Raw genomic sequence first — 22,108 nt, 5'->3', positions numbered from 1 at the left:
CTTTTTCCCTTTTATAATACGTTTTCAGAATTTATTAGGTGTTCTTTTTATTTAATTGATTTTATTATTTTTTAAAATACACAACACACATCAATGTTCCTAGCAGCACAATTCACAATAGCCAAGATATAGAACCAATCGAGGTGCCCTTCAACAGATGAATGGATAGAGAAAAAGTGGTATAACACACAATAGAGTATCATTCGGCCATGAAGAATATGAAATTATGGTATTTGCCAATAAGTGGATGGGACTGGAGACCACTGTGTTAAGTGAAATGAGCCAGACCCAGAAAGTCAGAGGCCATTTTTATTTCTGATTATGTGAAAGCAAGTCCAAAACGAGGGGAAGAAAAAGGAAAAGAAAAGTGGGGGCAGGGGGAATCCATCAAAATAGAAGAAAGATCAGGGGAACAGAGGAGGGCATTGAGAGGGAGGGAGGAGGGATGGGATAAGGGAAACACAGTGGGGTGAATCCGACCTAACTTTCCCAGGTACATATATGAATATACCATAGTGAATCTCACCACTGTGTATAGCCACAAAATCCTAATTTTTTTAAAGTTGTAAGTTAATAGCAGAAGATCAGTAGAGAGAAGGGAACAGCAGAAGGAGGAGTGGAAAGACAGGGCAAGCACTGCAGACTGAATCAGAGAAAATTCTATTCCATGCTTTAGTAATTATGTCCAAATGAATATTAACATGATATATAACTAAAAAGAATCAATAAAAAAAGAAATGAAAACGAGCATACTTGAAGTGATGAATAAATAAATAAACTGGCAGGCAATTTTTAAAAAATACATACATAAGTGAAGCGACAGGCAGATGAAGAATCAATATTTCACACTGTGCATTTTATTTTTTACAAGAGTGAATGTTTCCTGTCAAAAGCATTACATTGAGGGCCGAGGTTGTGGCTTAGCGGTAGAGCCCTCACCTAGCATATGTGAGGCCCTGGGTTCTATCCTCAGCACCTCATAAAAATAAAGATGTTGTGTCCACCGAAAACTAAAAAGTAAATATTAAAAAATTCTCTCTCTAAATAAATAAATAAATAAAATAAAATAAAGGTATTGTGTCCAATTACAACTAAAAAAATAAATTAAAAGGGCTGGGGATGTGGCTCAAGCGGTAGCGCGCTCGCCTGGCATGCATGCGGCCCGGGTCCGATCCTCAGCACCACATACCAACAAAGATGTTGTGTCCGCCGAAAACTAAAAAATAAATATTAAAAAAAAAATTCTCTCTCTCTCTCTCACACTCTCTCTCTCCCTCTCTCTTAAAAAATCAATCAATTAATTAATTAATTTAAAAAAGCTATTACATTGAAAATTTGAAGCTCCACCTGTCAGAGTCTCACCTACTAATTCTGGAATGGTTTCATGGGTATCTAATATGCCTGGAGCTGAGACCCACTTTGAAAATGCCTTCACTTGTAGGTTGAGGTGTGATCTCTGACCAAATTCACCTTGATGCACATTGAATGACCTTGAGCAAGTAAGTTGTTCTCTATCGTCCATAAGAATGAAGTGAAGGTGAAATCGGTGTTCAGCTGGGGGAGCTGCAGTGTCACCTTGTCCCCCCCCCCCCAACAGTGTCTACTTCTGTGAACAGGAACAAAACTTCAGTGTCGGTGGAGTTACCAGGCCACAGTTATTCTGTGGAAGATGTCCAACCACACCCATATCTTACATGAAAATATTCTCACCTATTTCTATAAAAAATAAATATTTAGCCCAAAAGCTAATGGATGAAGAGTAACTGGACTTTTAATTGACAGTGATATCTGAAGCCATTTTGTTCTGACATGTAAATATAATGTGAGACTTAAATATAATTTTCACCTGTGAAACATTTCAGATAGTTAGAAACTTGAAGTATGTGTGAGAGAATATAAGCAGTGATTATTAAGACATGTGTGGATTGTAGGTGATTTTATTCCTTCCATTTCCTTATAGGACTTTCCCCTATGGATAGGCATTGTTCTGGAATATGAAAAGCACTTGAATGGAGACTGCTACAGGAAAAGAAAAACGACTGTGATTTTCCACTTACACTATGTATTTTTTCACCTCATTTTTCAGTGTCAGTTGTTATTTTACAGCCTGTAATCCTCCCAGGTCCTGGAGCTGTGGCCTCCTGAAAAGCACTCAGTCTTTGCACTGTGTCCTGATGAAGACCCCTACAGTCACAGAGGAGCCAGCCGTGAGGCAGCCGCTGTCCCTGGTGCTGAAGGGGAGGCCCCGTCGGGCCCCTCACCCCCAACCCTGCTCTTCAGTCACTATTCAAGCCCAGGGCCACTTCCATGTACTCCCTGGAACATCTAGATGAAATGGAAGTCCTGGTCGTGCCTCTCTAAAATATATATATATATATGTTTATCTATATTTATTTATTTATAGATATATTTTTATTTATATATTTATATATAAATATATTACATATTATATATTATATAAATATATTTATATCTATGTATAAATATCATATATTTATATATAATATTTTAAAAATATATTTATATATTTTTTTCCAGTTCTAAGCTTCAGGCCCTTGTCAGACCAACTTGTAGTTTCTCAGATTTAAAACATAGATATTTAGAAACTTGCCAGTCATGGTGGCACATGCCTGTAATTCCTAGCAGCTTGGAAGACTGAGGCAGGAAGATCACCAGTTCAAAGCCAAACTCAGCAACTTAGCAAGGTCCTAAGCAACTCAGGGAGACCCTGTATCTAAATAAAACATTAAAAAGGGCTGAAGATGTGGTTCAGTGGCTAAGCACCCCTGAGTTCAAACTCCAGCACAAAAAAAAAAAAAAAAAAAAAAAAAAAAAGCTGACTGAATATTCCAATGGTTTTCTCCAACAGATGCTAGCCACACTTTTCAAAACTCAAACTCCTCTTTTGGGCTGAGGATATGGCTCAGTGTGACTTTAAAACATTTCAAAACCCAAAATGTAATGCCAAAAAGAAGAAAGAAGGAAGAAAACTAATTTTCATGGACTGTGGATGCTTAAGAGATGTGGATGTGGATGCTTGGTTCAGTTGTGTTGTGCATGTAAACTTGTTCAATCTCCAGAATATACTAGTGGGGGTGGGGTACTATTAGGTGGTAAAGAAACTGGGGCTTCGAAAGCTAAACAATAAAATATGAAGCTCTGTTTTAATGATCTTGTGATGAAAGGGAAAAAAATCAAAGACAAGGAGCAATACAAGAAGGAGACTTTTTAAGAAGGTTCTTCTCACATAAGAACCTTAATGATCTACATCTCCCAGGGAGAGAGCAAATTGAAGCCAAGAAGCCACACAAGTGTTTGGTCAGCTTGTGTTTAAATGGCCTCAGTGACCTTGGGCACCACAAGCCTGGAACTTGGTTTAACCTAATCTTCAAGCACAAGGGCTCCAAGGACACCTCTACAGAAAACTGCCTTTTTCAAATTCTACAAATATTCTTCCAAATCTGTTAGCAAAAACCCAGGCGAAGATAAGCAGGAACACAAACATCAGGGCCCCCATGAGTGAAAATCAGCAAAAATGACAGGCAATGTAATAGTTGCACAGATACCACAATGATCAGACACACTGTAAAACAACCAGGCTTGTTAGGTTTAATAAACATAGGCATTTAGTAACCATAGAAACAGTAAAAATCCTGAGGTGAGAAAAGATTGGGTGTATTAAGAAGATCAGAATAAAGGTCAGGGTGGCAGAAATGTTAGTGCTATTAATCGCCTGCATTACAGAGTCTCAACACAGCCTTCAATCCTGGCTCCTGCTCAAACACCTCCCACGGTTGCCTTTGGTCCACACGATGAAATCCATATTTGAGCAACGGGAGAACCTGCCATCAGCGCGGGGCGCTGTGGTCAGCCAGAGACGCTGTCATCGTCTTGGGCTCAAAGACCTCAGCCTCGCCTCCCCCCACCCACGCGCCCCGTCACCTCTGTCCCCCAGCGCCCCCTGCTGGCGCTCGGTAAAGCTCAAGCACAGGCGATCACCATCTTATTCCTGGGAATCTGCAAAGGTGGGTGGGCGGGTGTTGTGTCCCAGGACAGCTCTCTGAGGTCACTCCGCACCCGCGCTCAGCGGCTCCAGACGAAGCCAGAGCCCTCCCTCGGCGCGCAGGATCAGCTCCGGCTTCCTGCGCGGCTCGGTGTCGTCGGGCAGGACGCGGAAGCGCAGCAGCGTCAGCGCCAGCCCCACCTTCATCTCGTTCATGGCGAACGTCTGCCCGATGCAGTTCCTGCGGGCGGGGTGGGGACTCTCACTGTGTCGGGATCCCCATCTGGGCTTCATCCCACCGCTACGAGCTGGGGACCTCCCAGCCACCCACCCTGATCAAGCTGAGGTGCAGCGAGGGGCGCTGACGCGCCTGGACCACTGTGGGCGTCCCCATGTCCCGGGGCCTGGCCCAGACTCCTGCCCCAGCTCGCACTAGCAGCAGGGGGGGTGGGGGGCTCTGCCACACACACCCCTTTCCTGGGATCCCGTTCCAAACCTCGAGCCCGTGACGCACGCGCCCCACAATCAGGCATGGGGCGTTCGGACCAGGCCCCTCTGCACACCCTCACCCATCCCGCCTCCATGCCCGCTGCCCTCACCTGGGCCCCGCCGAGAAGGGAATAAAAGCCAGAGGCGACCTCTTCTGGGGGTTTTCTGGGTCGAAGCGCGAGGGGTCATAGACCTGGGGACAGGGCAAGAGAGGGCTGCTGGGAGGGGTCTCTCGGCAGGCACACCAGCCACCCCGGGGGGGAGTCGTGCAGGTGCAGTAGAGGGACAGAGTCTGGTGTCCCAGGTCCGCGCCCCATCACCAGGCCCCAGGAATGGGGAGGAGGAGCAGCACCTCAGGGTCTGGCCAGACCGACGGATTGTGATGGATCCCAAAGATGCTGATGGCACAGACGTTCCCTGTAGGGAAAGAGGGGACAATCAGGATGAGGTCATTGCTGCCCCATGAGACCACCACTGTGCCCAGGAGCCTCCTCCTCCCCCTGCTGTTGTGGGCACCTTTGGGGATGACCCGGCCGTCGGGGAGGGCAACGTCCTGGGTACAGCAGCGGGAGATGATTGTGACTGGGGGGTGCAACCGCAGACTCTCCTTGATGCACATGGTCAGGAAGGGCAACTGGGCCAGGTCGTCCCTAAGGAACCGCCCCCAAACAATTATCCAAGGAGCAAACAGAAAAACTCCCCCAGCCTTACTGAAACCGTCTTGCCACCGCCCTCTGCCCCTCTGTCCTACAGCAACATGAATCCCAGACGGATCAAAGGTTTAAACATTAGAAAATCAAAATTACAAAAATACTAGAAGAAAACTTGACCTGGTGTTTTTAGAAATATTTATCAGCAAAATACAAAAAGTGTACTCTTAAAAGTATTGATATATTTGAAAGAAAGCATTATTAAAATGATTGAACAAAAGCAGAAACAAATATCCTTAAAAGGTTAATAAGGTTATCTGAATGTATAAGATCCACCCACATGCTAGGGAGGCATGACCTATTAACATAAAGGTGTGAATTCTTTCTAAATCAGTATATATTCAATGTGGTCCAATAAAAATCTAGTTGGATTTTTAAACTAGACAATATTTATTTATTTATTTGTTTGTTTGTTTGTTTGTTTGTTTGTTTATTTTTGGTGCAGGAGATCAAACCCAATGCTTTGCACATTAGAGGCAAGCACTGTTGCAACTAAGCTAGATCCCCAGCCCAATGATTTTATTCTAATTGGAAGGCTTAAAGTTCATCAGGGGCTGGGTCAATATAAAAATAAAAGTATCATAGAAGAGGAGCCTAATCTACCCATTACTAAGACCTATTACAAAGGTATAATAATTAAGATATTTTAAAAAAATATATAGTACTGCAACAAGAACAGGAAAATAAATCCATAAAACAAAGCAGAGAGCTTGGACACATCAACTTTAGCATTGGTAAAGAGGTTCCACACATTCTTGGAAAATGGATATATGGTCTGGTGGAGGTGTTCAGACAACTGGCAATATGGAAACAAAAAGAACTAAATCCTCCTCTACTCCACATGCAGGGTGGAGCCTCCCCCCATAACTAAAAGATAAAACTGTAAATTTAATAGCATATCCATCATTTCCAACATTTGTCATATCTTTGTCAAAATTCTCTCTTTCAGCTATTTTGAAATGTATAATACATTATTGTGCAGAACATCAGAACTATTCCTCCCCCCTAACTGTAACTTTGTACCCATGTACAAACTCTCCCCATCAGTCCACCCCCTTCCCAGCCTGAGTAAAGAAAAAAAAACTACAAAGAAGATAACAGACATTTTTGTGACCTAGCAATAAGGAATTCTTAAAATCTCAAAAATACAAACCATAAAGCCAAAATTCAAAAGGATAAATACAAACAAAAATGAAGAATTACTATATAATAAAAGATACCATGGACCAAATTCACATTCTGATGAGAGGTTCAGAGATATATGTAGATCTAGAACAATATCTTGAATATACAAGGAATTCCTGCAAATCAACAAACAAAATGACAGGTGACCCAAGAAAAAAATAAACAAAAAGATATAATCTAGGAATTCCCAGAGATCAACCACAAGAGATTTAAGAAGGGGTGCACAGAGTCACTGGTTATCAGAGAAATGGAAGGTATTAACAATGAGATGTTACTTCATATCTGTTTGAGGTAGGAATCAACAATATGAGGAGTGCTGAGGATTGGCTGAGGTGTGTGGAGGGGTTGGCGGATCTCATGCACTGATTGTGGGGATGTGGGCAGGGGCTGCCATTCTGGAGGGCAACTGCCAGTATGTGGTCAAGGAAAAATGGTATGTGTTTACAACCCTTCCAACTGGCTCCCAAGTATAGGTTTCAGAGAGGTCTTCAGACAAGTGGATGAAGAGTCACATACAAAGATGTTCGCTGCAGGGACAGGATGGAAGCAGCCTGAGTGTCCAGCACTAGGGGACTAAAGAGGAAAGCACCACATGACAGTTAAACACAATAATCTACATGGACATAGAACCATGGAAGGCTAATAAAATCCCAGTGCTGCATCTCTGGAAAAGGTGAAAACCAGTATCAGAGCTGTGACCCAACAGCATATTTGCAAAGTTTATGATATACCCACTTCAACAACAAATTTTACAAAATAAAAGCATCAGTTTCTCTAGAATCACATTAGGGAAGACTAGACTTGGGATAAATGGGAGAAAATAAGTATTGTACGGTAAAATGATGACATCTAGTCAGGAATTTGGAGAGAGTGGTTAATTCAACTCCTGGAAACTGAGGAGTTTAATTTGAAAAAAATTAATTATTTAAAAATTTCAAGGTTATTTTTTCAGACTAGCCAATCGGATTATAGCTATCATGTGGAAAAATAAGAAGTCAAGAAAAAAATGTAAAAGCAAAATAAGTAGATGAGACAAACTTTATCGAATATGAAGTGTTCTTTAAAGTAATGATAATAAAGATTCTTGGAGCTTATTATCACTAAGTAAATACATGGCACAGAGTAGAGTCCAGAAATAAACTCAAATACATATAAATGAAGTTGGCTTATTATGAAGCAACTGTTTAAAATCCTAAGATAAGTTCATTACATTCTGTTGGGACAATTAGCTATTTGGGAAAAAATAGATTCTTACCTCAGTACTTATACCTCAGTACTTAAACAGTACTTATAGATTTCATAGGGAAATGTTAAATATAAAAAGTAAATAAAATGTTAAATAAATAAAATATATTTGAAAAGAAATAAACCCTTTAGGGGAAAACACACAAGAACTTTACATTTTAAAATTAAAATGTGATGGGGCTGGGGTTGTGGCTCAGCAGTAGAGCGCTTGCCTAGTATGTGCAGGGTGCTGGGTTCTATCCTCAGCACTTCATAAAAATAAATAAAATAAAGTATTGTGTTCAACTACAACTAAAAAAATGCAAAAAAATTAAAGTGTGAAATGTTTAGTAACACAAATTTAAAAATAAACAAAAACAGGAGCTAAAAAAGGATTAATAAATTTGACTACAAATAGATGAATCAAACCAAAATAAATAAACCCAAACAAAAAATAAAGTCAAAGATAATTTGGGGAAGGATATTGCATGGCAGAAAAAAAGAGCTAATTTGGGGTTGGGGTTGTGGCTCAGTGGTAGAGCGCTTGCCTAGCATGTGTGAGGCACTGGGTTCAATTCTCAGCACTGCATTTAAACAAATAAATAAATAAAGGTCCATCAATAACTAATATTAGTAAAATTAGCTCTTTTTAAAAAATATGTGTAAAGAGTTCTTATACATCAATAAGAAAAACTAAAAATCCCAAAGTAGAAAGGATAAATTTTATGTGAACTGACATATCACATAATAAGAAATATGCATGGCTTATCAACAGATGAACCCAAAGCTCAAGATTACTAGTGCTTAATTGATGTTCATTAAAATAACAAAGAATTATATTTCACTTATCAGATTGGCAAATATTTTAAAGTTTCTTAGTGTACACTCTAGGTAAGCACTCAAGGAATGGAGCATTCTCACAGTTTCTATGTAAGATTGGATTTTCCAAGAGCTACTGAGTTATAAAAGTCAAGTACCTTTTCTTTAGCAACTGCATTTCTAGGACTTTGTCCTGCAAAGGTATTCACATGTTTAAGCAAAGTGTCGGTATACACAGATATTTACTATGTTGTGTTGGCGATAGCAAAAAGATGGAAACTGTACAAATTTCCATTGAGGGGGGGATGTTTTGATAAGGATATGGTGGAATACTATGTAGCTACCTGAGAGGTAGAAATAGGTACCACTAGTCCTACCACACTCTAGAGGATAGACTGGTACAGAGATACTAAAGGGAATTCAGCAATATTTTTTATAATTGAAAATGTTTACATAAATGTCCCCAACAGAGTTGTGAGATGAATAAACTACAGCATGCTCCATAGCACTCAAAATAAGGAGTTTCAAGACACAGCGTTGAGTGTAAAAACAAGGGCATATTTATACACATCTATAGAATCAGTGTCAAGAAAAAGATCTGGAAGGACATGTGACAAATTTCTGGCTCTAGGGACCTCTCAGGAGACAAGAGACAGGATCAGGTGTGGGGAAGAGGCTAACAAGATCATCTGCATTCATGAATGAAATTGGAGAGCATTATTTTAAGTAAAATAAGCCAAACACACAAAGACAAGTACTGTCTCACTTAGAAGTAGAATCGAGAGCAATTGAACTCCTAGGAGCAAAGACTAGCATGTTGTTATCAGAGGCTGTGAGGTGGGAGGATGGGGAAGTGATAGTCCAAAGGTCCAAAGTCTCAGCTAGATAGGGGAAAGAAGGTTGTTGTTTGTGATACTCGGGATTGAACCCGAGGGTGCTCTACCCCTGAACTACATCCCATCCTTTTTATTTTTTGAGACAGAGTCTTGCTAAGTTTCCCAGGCTGGTCTCAAACTATGATTCTCCTGACTCAGCTTCCAAATTGCTGAGATTACAGGCATGTGCCACAACTCCCAGCGAGCTTCATTATTTAAAGATCAATTGAACCGATGAGCTGGGGATGTGGCTCAAGCAGTGGCACGCTCGCCTGGCATGCGTGTGGCCGGGTTTGATCCTCAGCACCATATACAAACAAAGATGTGTCCACCAATAACTAAAAAATAAATATTAGAAATTCATTCTCTCTCTCTCTCTCTCTCTAAAAAAAAAAAAAAAAAAAAAGATCAATTGAACCGAATAGTAAATGTGGCTAATGACTGAGTGCTATACATTCCAAAATTGCTAAGAGAGTAAGTTTTCAAATATTCTCATTATAAAAGAATGTTAAGTAGTTGAGGTGATGGGTATGTTAATTAGTTTCATATAATCATTCTACATTATATTAAAAATTATAACATCTCTTTCTACCCTATATATATATATATTTCAAAATTTTTAAATTTTAAAAAAATTAAAGAGAGGGGCTGAGATTGTGGCTCAGCGGTAGAGTGCTCGCCTAGCACGAGCAGGACCCAGGTTCTATCCTCAGTACCACATAAAACATAAAGGCATTGTGTTGTGTTCATCTACACCTAAAAAATAAATATTAAAAAAAGAGAAACGTAATTTATAATGTTTCAGTGTTTCAATTTCTGAAAAGGAAAAAAAAATGTGTTCCCATCATTGTCTTGACAATTCAAAGTTATCTTTCAAATTTTGAGTTTAAAAAAAAAAAAAGAAAAGACCTTGAAGCGCTATTGCTTCAATGTGGGAGCTGAGGGCTCTGTATCTCCGCCCAGCTGAACAGAAATGGAGGGAAGGAAAGAATGAGCAAGAGGAGAGAATGTGAACAGACCCAACATTGTCTGGAAAGACACAGGCAATCATCAAAAGCAGGAAGGGGTCAAATGATGGCCTAAACAATACAAAAGGGTTATAATGAATTGTTTGAACTTTTACCAAGGGCATAATTATTTGAAGGTGAAGGAATCACAAAAACATCATCAGTACTGAGCAAAGATTTAAAGTTGAGGACACTTTCCAAAATGTCTGACCAGTCCAATACCTCTTCCCCATCCCTGGACCCCCCGGGCCCCACCTCATCCCCTCCAATTTGCCCTCATAATCAGAGAAATGTTTCTTAATGCTCAGATCTGATCTGCCCCTCCCTTACTCAAATATCTGCCATGGCTCCTCACTGCCCTCTGTGTTAGTCATGAATCTTCCTTTAAGTAAGAACTTGCTGTCCAGCTGCAAGAAATGCACTTATCTGTCAGCCTCCAGCTACGGGGTCTTCAGGCTCTACCACACAGCATCCAAGCCACAGCCTTGCTTTCCCAGACAGCACCTAGCCAATAACTGACCATGCTGATCCACAAGCACATGAGCATCTGTGCCCAATGTCTGGCTCCCCTAACAGCAGCATCCCTGCCCACTTTAATCTTTCTTCTAATATGGGATTCCAAAGGACTCAAACTGACACATTTTTGATTAAAGTCCAAACATGGTTTTCAAAGCATTGCAAGCAGGGCATCTGATACCACCCCCAGGAGTCTCTCTGTTCTTGACACTGCTTCACAAAGATTCAGCCACTGCTTCCCCTGAACCCTAAACATGCCAGGCTTCTCGTACAAATTCCCAACCTAGCCTCTGCACAACCGTCACCCTCGACCAGCTCTTCTGATCCCCACATCCAATATGGAAAATCTGTATTCACTGTCTCATTACCAGTCTGGCCTCCATTGTTTCTGCCCCAGCTTTGTCCAGGTAGGATTAAAATGAAAAAGGAAAGATGGGCATGTAAGCATGTACCCAGAGTGCCAGCAGCTCTGGAGTCTGAGATGCTGGGATCATTTGAGCCCAGGAGTTTGAGCCTGGACAACATAGCAAGACCCCATTGCAAATAAGTAAATATGAAAGTAAATTCTAAAAATGGGACTGGACACATAGTTGGGAGATGGCAGGGCTGAAAATATGGATGTGTTTACCAAATGAAGAGATGAATGAGTTTGCCCACTGAGATCTTTGTGAACTCTTGGAATAGCCTGCAAGTTTTTTTAAAAGAATAAAAATTAAAGCCAGACATGGTGGCATACACCTATAATCCCAGCGGCTAGGAAAGCTGAGGCAGGAGGATCATGAGTTCAAAGCCAGCCTCAGCAACAGTGAGGCGCTAAGCAACTCAGTGAGACCCTGCCTCTAAATAAAAAGTACAAAATAGGGCTGGGGATGTGGCTCAGTGGTCGAGTGCCCCTGAGTTCAATCCCCGGTACCAAAATAATAATAATAATAATAATAATAGGGAGTAAATGTCTTAGGGAAATGCAAGTTTAGACAGAAGTGCAAAGCAGAGGAGGATGGTTCATTTACTGAATCCATGCTGGGTGGCATCTGCTCGACTTATATTGTCACTAATTCTCCAAGTAACTCTATGGGGTAGAGATGCCCTCGAGTTTACAGGTAAGAAAAGAGATTCAGAAAAGGGAATTGATTTTGCTAAATGTTGCCTAGCAAGTTCAAAAAATGATACATGTGGAGTCCCAGATAACTCCCAGCAAAAACATCTTCCTGTTCCCCACCTGGGGAGCAGGGCCCTTGATAGTGGCTCAGGGAGGGCCTTGAGGACTCACTCACCACTCAATCTCTTTAGGATCACGGTCCCTCAGCAGGTCTTGCACCTCCTTCCGGCAGCGCTCCTGGTATTCCGGGTGCCTTGCCATGTTGAACAGGGCCCAGGAGAGACCACTGGCCGTGGTGTCATGGCCTGAGGGGCGGTCAGGCAGCCTTGGGCCTCTGGGCTGCTTCAGCACCAGAGGGTGGACAGCGCCCAAGCATTGAGGTCCTGGGAAGGGTGGGGAAAGGGGAGGAGGGACAGAATGCCATGACCCCACCCCCTCTGTACTGCCACATTGGTCCCTCACCTCCAAACATAAAGGTGTCAGCCTCCGCTCGTATGTCCTCATCTGACAACTTCTTCCCATTTTCATCCTGGACACAGGGCAAGACCCTCAAATCAGACCAAGTCTGACAGCACCTGGGTCTAAGCAGGGTCCGTCTCTTGTCATCTTCAGAGCCTGACCTAGTTCTTCTTCCTGTGTTTCCTGCCTCTGTGCTCCTCAGAGGCAGCCTTCTACAGCGTGACCTCCAGCACTTATCTCTGACTGGTCTCTCCTTTCCTCAAGCACCTTCCATGGCTCCCCACAACCGTCTCAATCCCATTCAACTTCTATCTAATATTTACCATCAAGGTCCACGCTACCTCTTGAATTCAAGTCTCAGGGAAGCCCACCTTGGACAGCAGGAGCAAATCAATAAAGTCCACAGTCTTAGACTTGGCCTTGGCCTCGAGGAAGTCATCAACACCCTGGGCAGCCAGAGTGCAGCGCCGCTCCTGGATGACCGCATCTGTGAAGTCGTGCACCAGGTCGCACGCCCTGCGAAAGCGGCGCCCATCAGGAGTGAGGTAGTACAGGAAGTCCCAGTACAGGAAGATCTGGTGGTGCCGTTTTGTTACGAGGGCACTGAGCTCCAAGATGGCGGCAATATATTCACTGGGCTGCCTGCAGGGCCAGGACAGAGGGGAAGCAGCTCCTCAGCACACAGGGAGCACCTCCCAGCCAGGGTCCCAGGGCCACAAACCATCCAGAAAGGCATGCTGCCAAGCACACTCCTCTGCGCCACTCTCTCTGAGCTGGCTCGAATCCCAGGTGTCCAGGGCAGAGCATGGGCCTGATGCTTATCTCCTCGCTCTCTCACTCAACATCTGCTCCTGCCCATTCTTCCTTGGTTTCTCCTAAATCTGCCCCATTTTCTTCACCAAGACCTCCTCCTCTCTAGGTTTCCTTGCATCCTGTGTCTATGCGACAGTCAGTCTTCCAGGGAATCAAACATCCAAGTTCAGTCTGACCATGACTCTCACCTGCTCCCACACCTTCCATGGCTCCGTGGGAGCCCCAGGATAAAGTTCACACCCCTTTGCCTGGCTACTCAGTGTCCTCAAGATCTAACCACTCCTTCCCTCCAACCTCATTTCCAAGGGGTATCCTCACTACTCTTGCACATGCTCTGCTGTGAGCCCACTTGCCATTACTCACACAAGTCTGCTACCTGGAAAGATTACAATCTCTTCCCCTCCCTGTCCTTCAGTGCCCAGTTCTGACCCACCCCTTCCAGAAGCTTCCACTGATTCCTCTGGTCAGTCCTTCCTCCTCCACCAATTTCCCAGGCCTTGGGCAAGGACTCACTCCTGACAATTGCTGTCGAAGCTGAAGACGCATTTCTGCAGACTGTCCAAGGTCATGAGGCTGATGTGCTCAAACATGTCCAGACGGGCGCTGCCCTCTGAGACCAGTCGCCGCCACTTGGCCTGGCCAGAGAAGGGAACAGGGCTGGGGCTTGGCCTTGGCTCCCAGAGCCCTTGCTCAACTACTGCTACCAGGATGGACTCCCCAGAACCAGCCTTCTGGTCCTGTGCCTGAGGCTCCCAAACCCAGAAGGGACCAGGTTTGGTGGGAGCAGAAGCTGTTCCTAGTAGGAGCTGAAGACTCAGGTGGGAGTCAGGAGACCTGAGCTCAAGTCCAGCTCTGCCTCCCATGCTCCATGCACCTGGGCAACTCACTGTCCTCCCCCAGGTCAGTAACCTGCCAAATCTTCAGCAACATTTACATAAGTTTACCTGGTTCAATGTCACATAAACCAGGCTAGAGTGCCTGCTCACTTACTGCTGGGTAAACTTAGACAAGCTCCACAATCTCTCTGACCTTTGGTTTCATCATTCAGTGTGGCAATCATAATCCTCTCTACCTCAGAGGGTTGTGAAAATCACATTAGCACAGGGTTTCTGGATATAGTCAGTGTGGAGTAAGTGTTGGCTAGCATTATCATCTTCATTAGCATAATGAAGGACTTGGAAATGTTGCAAATTTTATTTATTTATTTATTTTTAGTACCAGAGATTGAGCCCAGGCATGCTTAAACAGTGAGTCCCACCCTCAGTCCTTTTTTTTTTTTTTTTTTTTTTTTTTTTTTGAGACAGGGTCACACTAAGTTCCTTACAGCCTCACTAAGTTGCTGGCTTTGAACTCATGATCCTCCTCCCTCAGCCTCCTGAGTTGCTGGGATTACAGATGTGCACTACCGCACCCAGCTTTCCCTAAAATTTCTGAACACGGCCCTTCCCTGCTTAAGACACGCTACTGTCCAACAAAGCACAGTTTTAGCCTTTGAGACTTTGTAGCTTCTTCCATAAGGAGGTGGAGACTTTTTTTTTTCCATCTCTTGAACCTAAGCTGGATTTGAGACTTGCTTTGGCCCAAAGAGTATGTTCAAAGCCAGCCTCAGCAACTTAGTGAGGCCCTAAAACAACTTAGCAAGACCATGTCTCAAGGGGCTGGGGCTGTGGCTCCGTGGCTGAGCATTCCTGGGTTCAATCTCCAGCACACACAAAAAAAATCATGTGCTAGTTCTAAAACTAAGCATAGAGAGGGACTGAATGTTTCTTCTCTCTCTCTCTCTCTCTCTCTCTCTCTCTCTCTCTCTCTCTCTCTTTCTCAACCCAGTCTCTGCCATGCAAGCAAGCCCAGGCTTGGTAGATAAGAAACAAATGGAAGAGTCCCATTGGACCACTAAAGCCAATGAGTTTTAAAATAGTAGACTGTGCAGAAAGAACTACTGTATACAGCATTACTGTGTTGAGTTTCTAGGGCTTCTGTGAGGGACACTAGAAACTAATGCCTTATAAGCACCCACTATGTGCCAGGATCATAGCTCTGTGACATCATCTTGACCTCATCTTAAGTAGAGGTTATTACTCCCAATTTACAGATGAGGAAACCAAGACTTGGAGAGAAAAAGCTATAGCCCCAAATCTACCAGCAGAAACAGGTCTGCAGACCACCAGACCTGTTGGAAGCCACTGCCCCTTTCTAGCTGGGCCCTGGGTTCAAGGAACTCACATGCATGATGTCCACACTCTGGTTGAAAATCTTCATGTAGGGCTTCAGGATGTTGAAGTGGAAGGCAGGTGTCAGCAGGCGCCGGCGGTGGCTCCACTTGTCACCAGCACTCAGCAAGAGCCCATCCCCTGGTAGAGCAGCCATGGGCAGTAGGCAAGGCAACACCATCCCCTGGCCCCCCAGGTTGTTCCCAATCCCTTTCACCTGCAGTTACTCACCCAGCCAGGGTCTCAGGTAGCCATAGAAAGCCATTTCCTTGGGTACAACCATAGCTGGCAAAAGTGAGCATCATCAGGGCCCATGGAGTGAGGGAGGGTGGAGATTCCCAGCCAAGGGTCTGCACTTCCCTCCTCTGAGCTCAGAACAGCAGGAAGAGAGCCAAGAGCATAGGAATCAGGAAAGAGTGAGGAACTAGGGGCACCAGACCAGGCTGCAGAAGCAGAGGTTCAGCACCCTCCAGCAGGCCTTGACAGAACGCCTCCGTGATCTCTCTCACTCAAGAATGGCCAGGCACTCTACAACACACCTTTCCAGGGACTAGAACACCTGTCTCAGCACTCTCTGACATCTCCTGGCATGCTGGGGACATATGTCATGGATACAACATGTGTTACCATGACCCACCACTACACAACATACATTATCTGCCCCGACATGATACAACATGGTCTGAAACAGAGTCTAAGACAGTCTGACATGAACCAAATGTGACCTACATATGATCCCAGATAGGATTTAAATGTGGTCCCATTAACATTCCAGATGTGATACAGGGATGACCCAGACTGTCCCAGTGTCCTCCTCTACTCCACACTAAGCACTAGGTGTTAGGGCTCCTAGAAAGACCAGAGGATCCACCTCCCTGGTCAGAGGCTGAGCTTAGGAACCCTTCCATCAGAGGCAGCTGAGACATACCAGAGTGCACAGAACTAAGGAGGAGGCCTTGGTATGCTGGGTGAACTTGAGAAGTCATAGTACCTCCCTGAGCCCCAGTTTCCTTATCTAGGAACTGCCTGTCTTACAGCTAGTAGATAAATGTCTTCCGTTTCAGCTGCTGGACCCTTTCTCTTGGAACCAGCACCTCACACCTTCCCCAGCCTTAATCCAAGGAGCTGAGAGGTGGTTCCACCATCCAGAGCTGAGCTAGGCCTCCACCATCAAGTCACAGTGACTAAGTGAAGCCTGGGTTCTTCACTCAAATGAGGCAAATTTAAGAGAATCCTGGAACTACAGGGAATTTTCCCCAGGACTTGAGATCCTAGGACTCATCTTTAGCAGCATAAGAGTGAAGCCATCCCAGGAGGAAGCAGAACTGAGATGAAAACTCTTGCTGGTATTGTTTGAAGAACTGAAGACATTCTTATCTGAAGACATTCTCCTGCCCTTTACTGTGAATAGATCCCCTTTCTTTGCTTAGACCGCCCCGAGTTGAGTTTCCATCACTCACAACTGAAAAAGACCCGAGCCCCCAGAGAGGGCCAAGACCCTGTTCAGAGTCACTTGCCGGTTATAGGCAGAGCCATGGTCTTTGTTGGATATCGCCCCTTCCCCGGCTCAGCCTGGCCTATCCAGAGGTGGGAAGGGCTGGGAACAGGAACAGGGAAAAGAGGCCGGGGGTCAGGACTGGGAGAGATACCTGGGGCCTGGAGCAGGGGGGCAACGAACTTAGGGTGGACAAGCCGCAGGACGGGGTAGAGGGGCCCGACCCACCAGAGGTGGACATCACGGAAGCAGTGGCCTAGCTCCTCCACCAGCCGCATGCCTTCTTCATTGTTCTGTGCCTGGGGAAGGAGAAGGCTGAGGCCAGTCCTGCCAGGGGACTTGGATTCCACCACAGCCCCACCTCTTACCCCCTTCCACCTGAATTGATCATGCCTGTCTCTGTTTCTGTATCTCTATCCATGTGTCTCTGAACCCTCCCTCTCTTTTTCTAGATAGGTATACAGATGATGAATGAATGGATGGATGGTTGATGGATGATGGATAGATAGATAGAGTGATATATTGTGAATAGATCACAGATAGGTATGATAGATAAAATGGTGAAGGCGTTCCTACACCCGCTGTCTGACAGGGTCACAGCATGGGGGATGCTGCGGCAGGGCCACACCATCTGGAAACTGGAACCATTAGGAATGTTAAGTGTTTTGTTTATGATCCTCATGATATGGATAACAGGGCATATGTCAATCAGTAATAAAAGTACAGTACGTATTGCCTGAGATTGCAGGAAAAGTCCCAGAATGACACTAAGGATACAATTGAGACATGAGGTGCCTTTCAGTGTCTCTCAGGATACAAACAATGGTGTTATTCCTCAAGCCTAAACAGCAGAAATATTTATCCCATGGTTAACAGTTTACACTATCCCCCCATCAACCCCATCTGAAAGCCACAACCTTACAACAGCCCAGCTACAGAAAAACAATTGCTGTGCCCACAGTACCAGGACCACCGTGTAGCTTATGGTACCCCTCGAGGACAAGAGGCTGATAAAAATACATTCCCCAACCAATAGACCCTCCTTTGCCTTATGCAGAAACTTATGATGAAAATGGAAAACACATAGTTAATATAAATGACAAATGAGTTGAGGTGTAAATCCTACCCTTTAGATAAAGATTACAAAGACATAAGAATTGGTGTGCTTTGACCAAGGATCAAGGAAGTTCTTTAAGAAAGCAGTTGAATAAGTCATATGAAAAAAGGGAATTACCTTGGAAAATAAAATAGAATAATGTAAAATTAACATAGTTTAGAGGCACTTTAGAGTAGTAGGCTTTTAAATAATAGACTTTCACTACTTTAAGTGTGTTTTACTGGGATTTTAGTTTAGAAGTAAGAAAGCTTACCAATAATCATAAGTATGCTTTAAAGTTAAAGGTTAATGAAATAATTATATGTATGCTTTAAAGTTAGAAGTGAATAATAGGTCATGTAGTCTAGTTGCATCCCCTAGCACCTAGTGATTGACGTGAAAACGTAAAAGCTTAATCATGATTGTCTAAGGTTACAGAAAAATATTTTGAACAATGTACTCAATATCTTAGGTAATCAATATATGTCCGAAAGATTGTAATTCTTGAAAATTATGTAAATCAAAAAAGTTTTGGGCTTTGAAGCTATCCATTAACTACCAGAGAAAACACCTGTAAAAAGGTATAAAAATAAAGGTCCCTCCAGGGGCAGAGAGATGTCTTCTGGAGGTTGCTCTATCTACTCTTCTTCTTTTGTCGATGCCACTCCTCCTTCAGGACCACCCTGGGCCCTCTCTCCACCACCCACTCCCCTGCCAGGGCTGGACTTCAGCAATAAAAGAGATACAAAGATGGATACATAGATTAGTGATAGATGTGATGCATTATAGACAGATAGGGATACAGAGATGAACATACAGATGATTGACAGTTGGAGAAATGATAAATTAAATATAGATAAGATAGATACATAGAGGATTGCTAGATAATGACACATTATAGGCAGGTAAGATGAATAGATAATATATTGAATAGATTAAAGATAAATAAATAGCAAACAGAGGTAGAGATTAAATAGATAGATACTTGTGTCTGCATTTGTTTCTTTACTCCAGTTTATCTGTCCTTCTGTGTGTTTTTCCATCTTTTCTCCTCATTCTGTCTCGGTTCTGCCTCCCTCCCCCTTCCATGTATATGTGCATCTCTGTCTCTATGTCTCTGATTATTCTTATCTCAACTCCCCTTATCTCTCTCTCTCTCTCTCTCTCTCTCTCTCTCTCTCTCTCTCTCTCTCTCTCTCTGTCCTCCCCACCAACACCTTACGATTCACCCCCATTCATTGTGGACTCATAGCTATTTCACTCCATCCAACTTTCTCCCTTGTCCCCAAACCCCAGCACAGCCTCTTGCCACTAGCTCTGGTTCCTCCCCAGCTTGGCAGAAAACAAGTTTAGAAGCGGTTCTAATGTTAGTCCCCAGCTCAGGAGAGATGTGAACTTGGAACTCACTTCAGGAGGGAACTGATGGTCAACTTAGGAGCTGGACCCCTGGCCAAGGAGGTGGCTTCAGGAGAGAGAGAGGAGGAGGAGAATTTGAGATCCCAGAGAATCCCATATGAAAAGCCTGGGGAAACAGCTGGAGGGAGATAGAGGGGCCACAGGGAGCTCAGGGGACACCAGGAGAAGGTGTCATCCAGGAACCAAGAGAAGAGGAGGTCCCTGGGCATGGGACAGTTAGCATAGCAGAGAACTTCTGGGAGATGGATGGGATGGGGCTGGAGATGTCCATGGGATTTAGGGAAACTGGAGGTCTTGAGGGTGGTAGGGGTGGGGACCAGATGAGGAGTGAGCAGGGAAAAGGAGGCCATGAACAAAGGTGAGTCTTCGTCCTTGAGGCTGATCAAGGAGATGGGAGGTTTGGTGCAGAGTGAATCTCATTAGAGGTGAGTGGATAGGGATCTACATGGAACCTAACTGTCCAGTTCTGTGACCTTCTCCAGCATCATTGTGGAGAAGACATCAGAGAACATGGTTGGCTGAGTTTATCCAAAGCAATTTTTCCCCCAAATATCCCAAACAGCAAGAGACTTCAGCTTGTGAGTCATGTTAGGAACTGAGCTCGAGGTGGTCGAGGAAGGAGGATTGGAAAGAAGTTGTTGGACTAGGATGCAGAGGAGATGTAAGTTCTGAGGGTGATGAGAGGAGGTGAACAAGAAACCTGGAAGGAGAGTTGTAGTGAGAGGCGGCCACACATCATCAGTGGCACTGGAGGTGATGCTCCAGCAAGTAACAGCAAAGCCAAGGTATGATTCTGGAAATAGCGGATGCACACAGCACAAAGCAAAGGCCTCTGGGAATGAGGCTCAGGATGGTGAGTGAGGAGCCCCATCCCAGCAGGCGTAGCCACCATGGCAGAGGCCACAGTAATTCTTTCTGGAAAAGAAAGTGGCTGGGTGTTGCTCAGTGACAGAGGATTCACAGAGCGTGTGTGCAGCCCTGGAAAGAAAGGAAGGAAGGGAGAGAAAGGTGAGAGAGGGGGAAAGTGGCCAACATGGGTCCATTGATACATCTTGGGGGTGGAGGGCAGGATAAGAAAAGAGAAGTTCCTGGGAAGTTGGAGTGGGAAGAGAAACCGCTGGCCCAGCTGTGTCCCTGTGGGGCTGTGGGTAGGCGGGGAGGTGGGTCACAGCTCATTCATGCCGAGAACTGGCAGCCCTGAGGCCAGCAGAGACGGGCCAGGCAGGAAGTAGACCCTGGATAATGCCCCACGGAGGCCACAAATCCAAGGGTGGAGACTGTGGACTGGCCGGGGGTCCCAGCTCTGTGCAGTCTTCCCCGGGAGCCCCCCAAGCAGGATGCACTAATGGGAGGAAGGCAGTAACCCATGTGACCCAAAGCAGTGGGGTAGGAAAGGGAAAGAGAGAGAAAGGGCTCAGGGCAGGAGGGGGACAGAGAAGAGGGAAGGCGTCCGGTGGGACAGAGGAAAAAGAGGTTACCCACAGTCTCCCTCACTCCCGGGCCCCAACTCTCCGAACCCACTCCCCCCTCTCAGAAAGTCCACCCACTCTGGTGGTCCAGACGCAGTATGCCACACTCACCAGGCCTAGGTGACCCCAAAACCAGTTCCGTCTGGGGGGCTGTGGGAAGCATCGGAGGCGGTAGCAGTTGTCATAGAAAGTGTAGATCTTGGTCAGGATGCGGGCCAGGAACCAGGAGGCCCCGGCCAACAGCAGGAGTTGCCAAGGAGAGGCTGCCCAGGGCCCCAGTCCCAGCCAGGACAGGCTCAGCTGCGGCATCCTGCAGGGAAGATGGGACAGACGGTGAGCTGCGGAGGCCCTGGAAAGGGACAGGAAACTCCAGGGACACTGGACAGGGGTGGAGACTTTGAGACTGGGGGTAGGACTGAGAGAGGGAAGACCCAGGGCAATCCAGAGAAGAGGCAGTGAGAACAGAGAAGAGAGGGAGGAGAGCCGAGGGGGGGGGGGGGAGAGAGAGAGAGAGAGAGAGAGAGAGAGAGACGAGGGGAGAGAGAGAGAGAGAGAGAGAGAGACAGTCTGTTCAAAGCCCAGAGGGGCTCAGCCTGAATCATGGGGAAGTGGCCAGGGACTCGGTTACCCAGACACCAGGCCAACACGCTCCCTGGAGCCTCCCCAGCCTTGGGTGTCACCCTCCCCATTCCGGGCCAAGGCCCCCGTCTCCCACCCCTTCCTGGCACCTTCTATCAGGAGTAGCCTGTCCCCACAATCTCCTGTCCCCTCCTCTAGGACCTCTTTGTCCCTGGCTCCCGACCTGTAGGAGGCTGCAGGAAGCTGGCCTGGGCAGGGCTGAGCCAGCCAATCCCCACAGGCTTGACTGCCTCCTCCCTGCCTGGGAAGGCAGCCAGGACATGGGGGAGGAGCCAGCTGGGTGCAGAGGAAGCCACCTCAGGGTCACAGGCATGGGTGGATCCTCAGGATTTCGTGCCTTCTGCCTGATTTAGGGGCAAAGGTAACTCTGGGCCCCCAGGTTGATAGCAGCCTCTGCCTCTCGAAGCCCAAGGGATGGCAGGCAAAAGCCATGAGCTTGAGAGTTTGGGTGGCCCGAAACCAGGGCCAGGTTCCTGGCTCCTTGAGCTCCTCTTCAAGAATAGATGGGGAGGGCCTCCTGCACCATCTCTCAGGGCAGAAGGAGGAGGCTCAGAGATGGAGACCTGTGCTCACCAGAGGCACAG

The 22,108-nt window shown here is 45.4% G+C and overlaps 1 protein-coding gene across 3 annotated transcripts; it reads right to left on the bottom strand.

Annotated features, from left to right (window-relative positions):
• Positions 1-1,308: 1,308 nt before the first annotated feature.
• Positions 1,309-21,717, bottom strand: LOC308644910 (cytochrome P450 4F3-like). 3 transcript variants are annotated; one of them, XM_081286722.1, is made up of 13 exons: positions 21,688-21,717; positions 20,997-21,195; positions 17,059-17,203; positions 15,641-15,694; positions 15,423-15,550; positions 13,713-13,834; positions 12,758-13,028; positions 12,390-12,456; positions 12,103-12,232; positions 5,009-5,142; positions 4,845-4,909; positions 4,603-4,685; positions 1,309-4,244 (listed from the first exon to the last, which is right to left on the bottom strand). In XM_081286722.1, exons 2-13 carry the CDS (start codon positions 21,192-21,194, stop codon positions 4,067-4,069), a joined length of 1,575 nt encoding a protein of 524 aa, XP_081142848.1. In that variant the 5' UTR covers position 21,195; positions 21,688-21,717; the 3' UTR covers positions 1,309-4,066. The 3 variants fall into 3 exon arrangements, with proteins under 3 accessions (XP_081142848.1, XP_081142846.1, XP_081142847.1); XM_081286720.1 differs by having other exon boundaries at positions 21,614-21,699; XM_081286721.1 differs by lacking the exon at positions 21,688-21,717 and adding an exon at positions 21,514-21,633.
• Between the last annotated feature and the right edge of the window lie 391 nt (positions 21,718-22,108).

This window comes from Spermophilus citellus (assembly GCF_964194105.1).
Source record: "Spermophilus citellus genome assembly, chromosome: 3".
Lineage (NCBI taxonomy): Eukaryota > Metazoa > Chordata > Mammalia > Rodentia > Sciuridae > Spermophilus > Spermophilus citellus.
Note: the sequence above shows the minus strand (reverse complement) of the source record. Positions and strands in the feature narration are given on the sequence as shown.

Bases quoted from the DNA above. Each gene is read 5' to 3' on its own strand.
- LOC308644910 (XM_081286722.1), bottom strand. From the start codon at position 21,194: ATGCCGCAGCTGAGCCTGTCCTGGCTGGGACTGGGGCCCTGGGCAGCC. The intron at 17,204-20,996 runs GTGAGTGTGGCA...CTCCTTCCCCAG, and splicing joins TTTGGGGTCACCTAGGCCTG to GCACAGAACAATGAAGAAGG. The intron at 13,029-13,712 runs GTGAGTCCTTGC...CTGGCCCTGCAG, and splicing joins TTCGACAGCAATTGTCAGGA to GCAGCCCAGTGAATATATTG.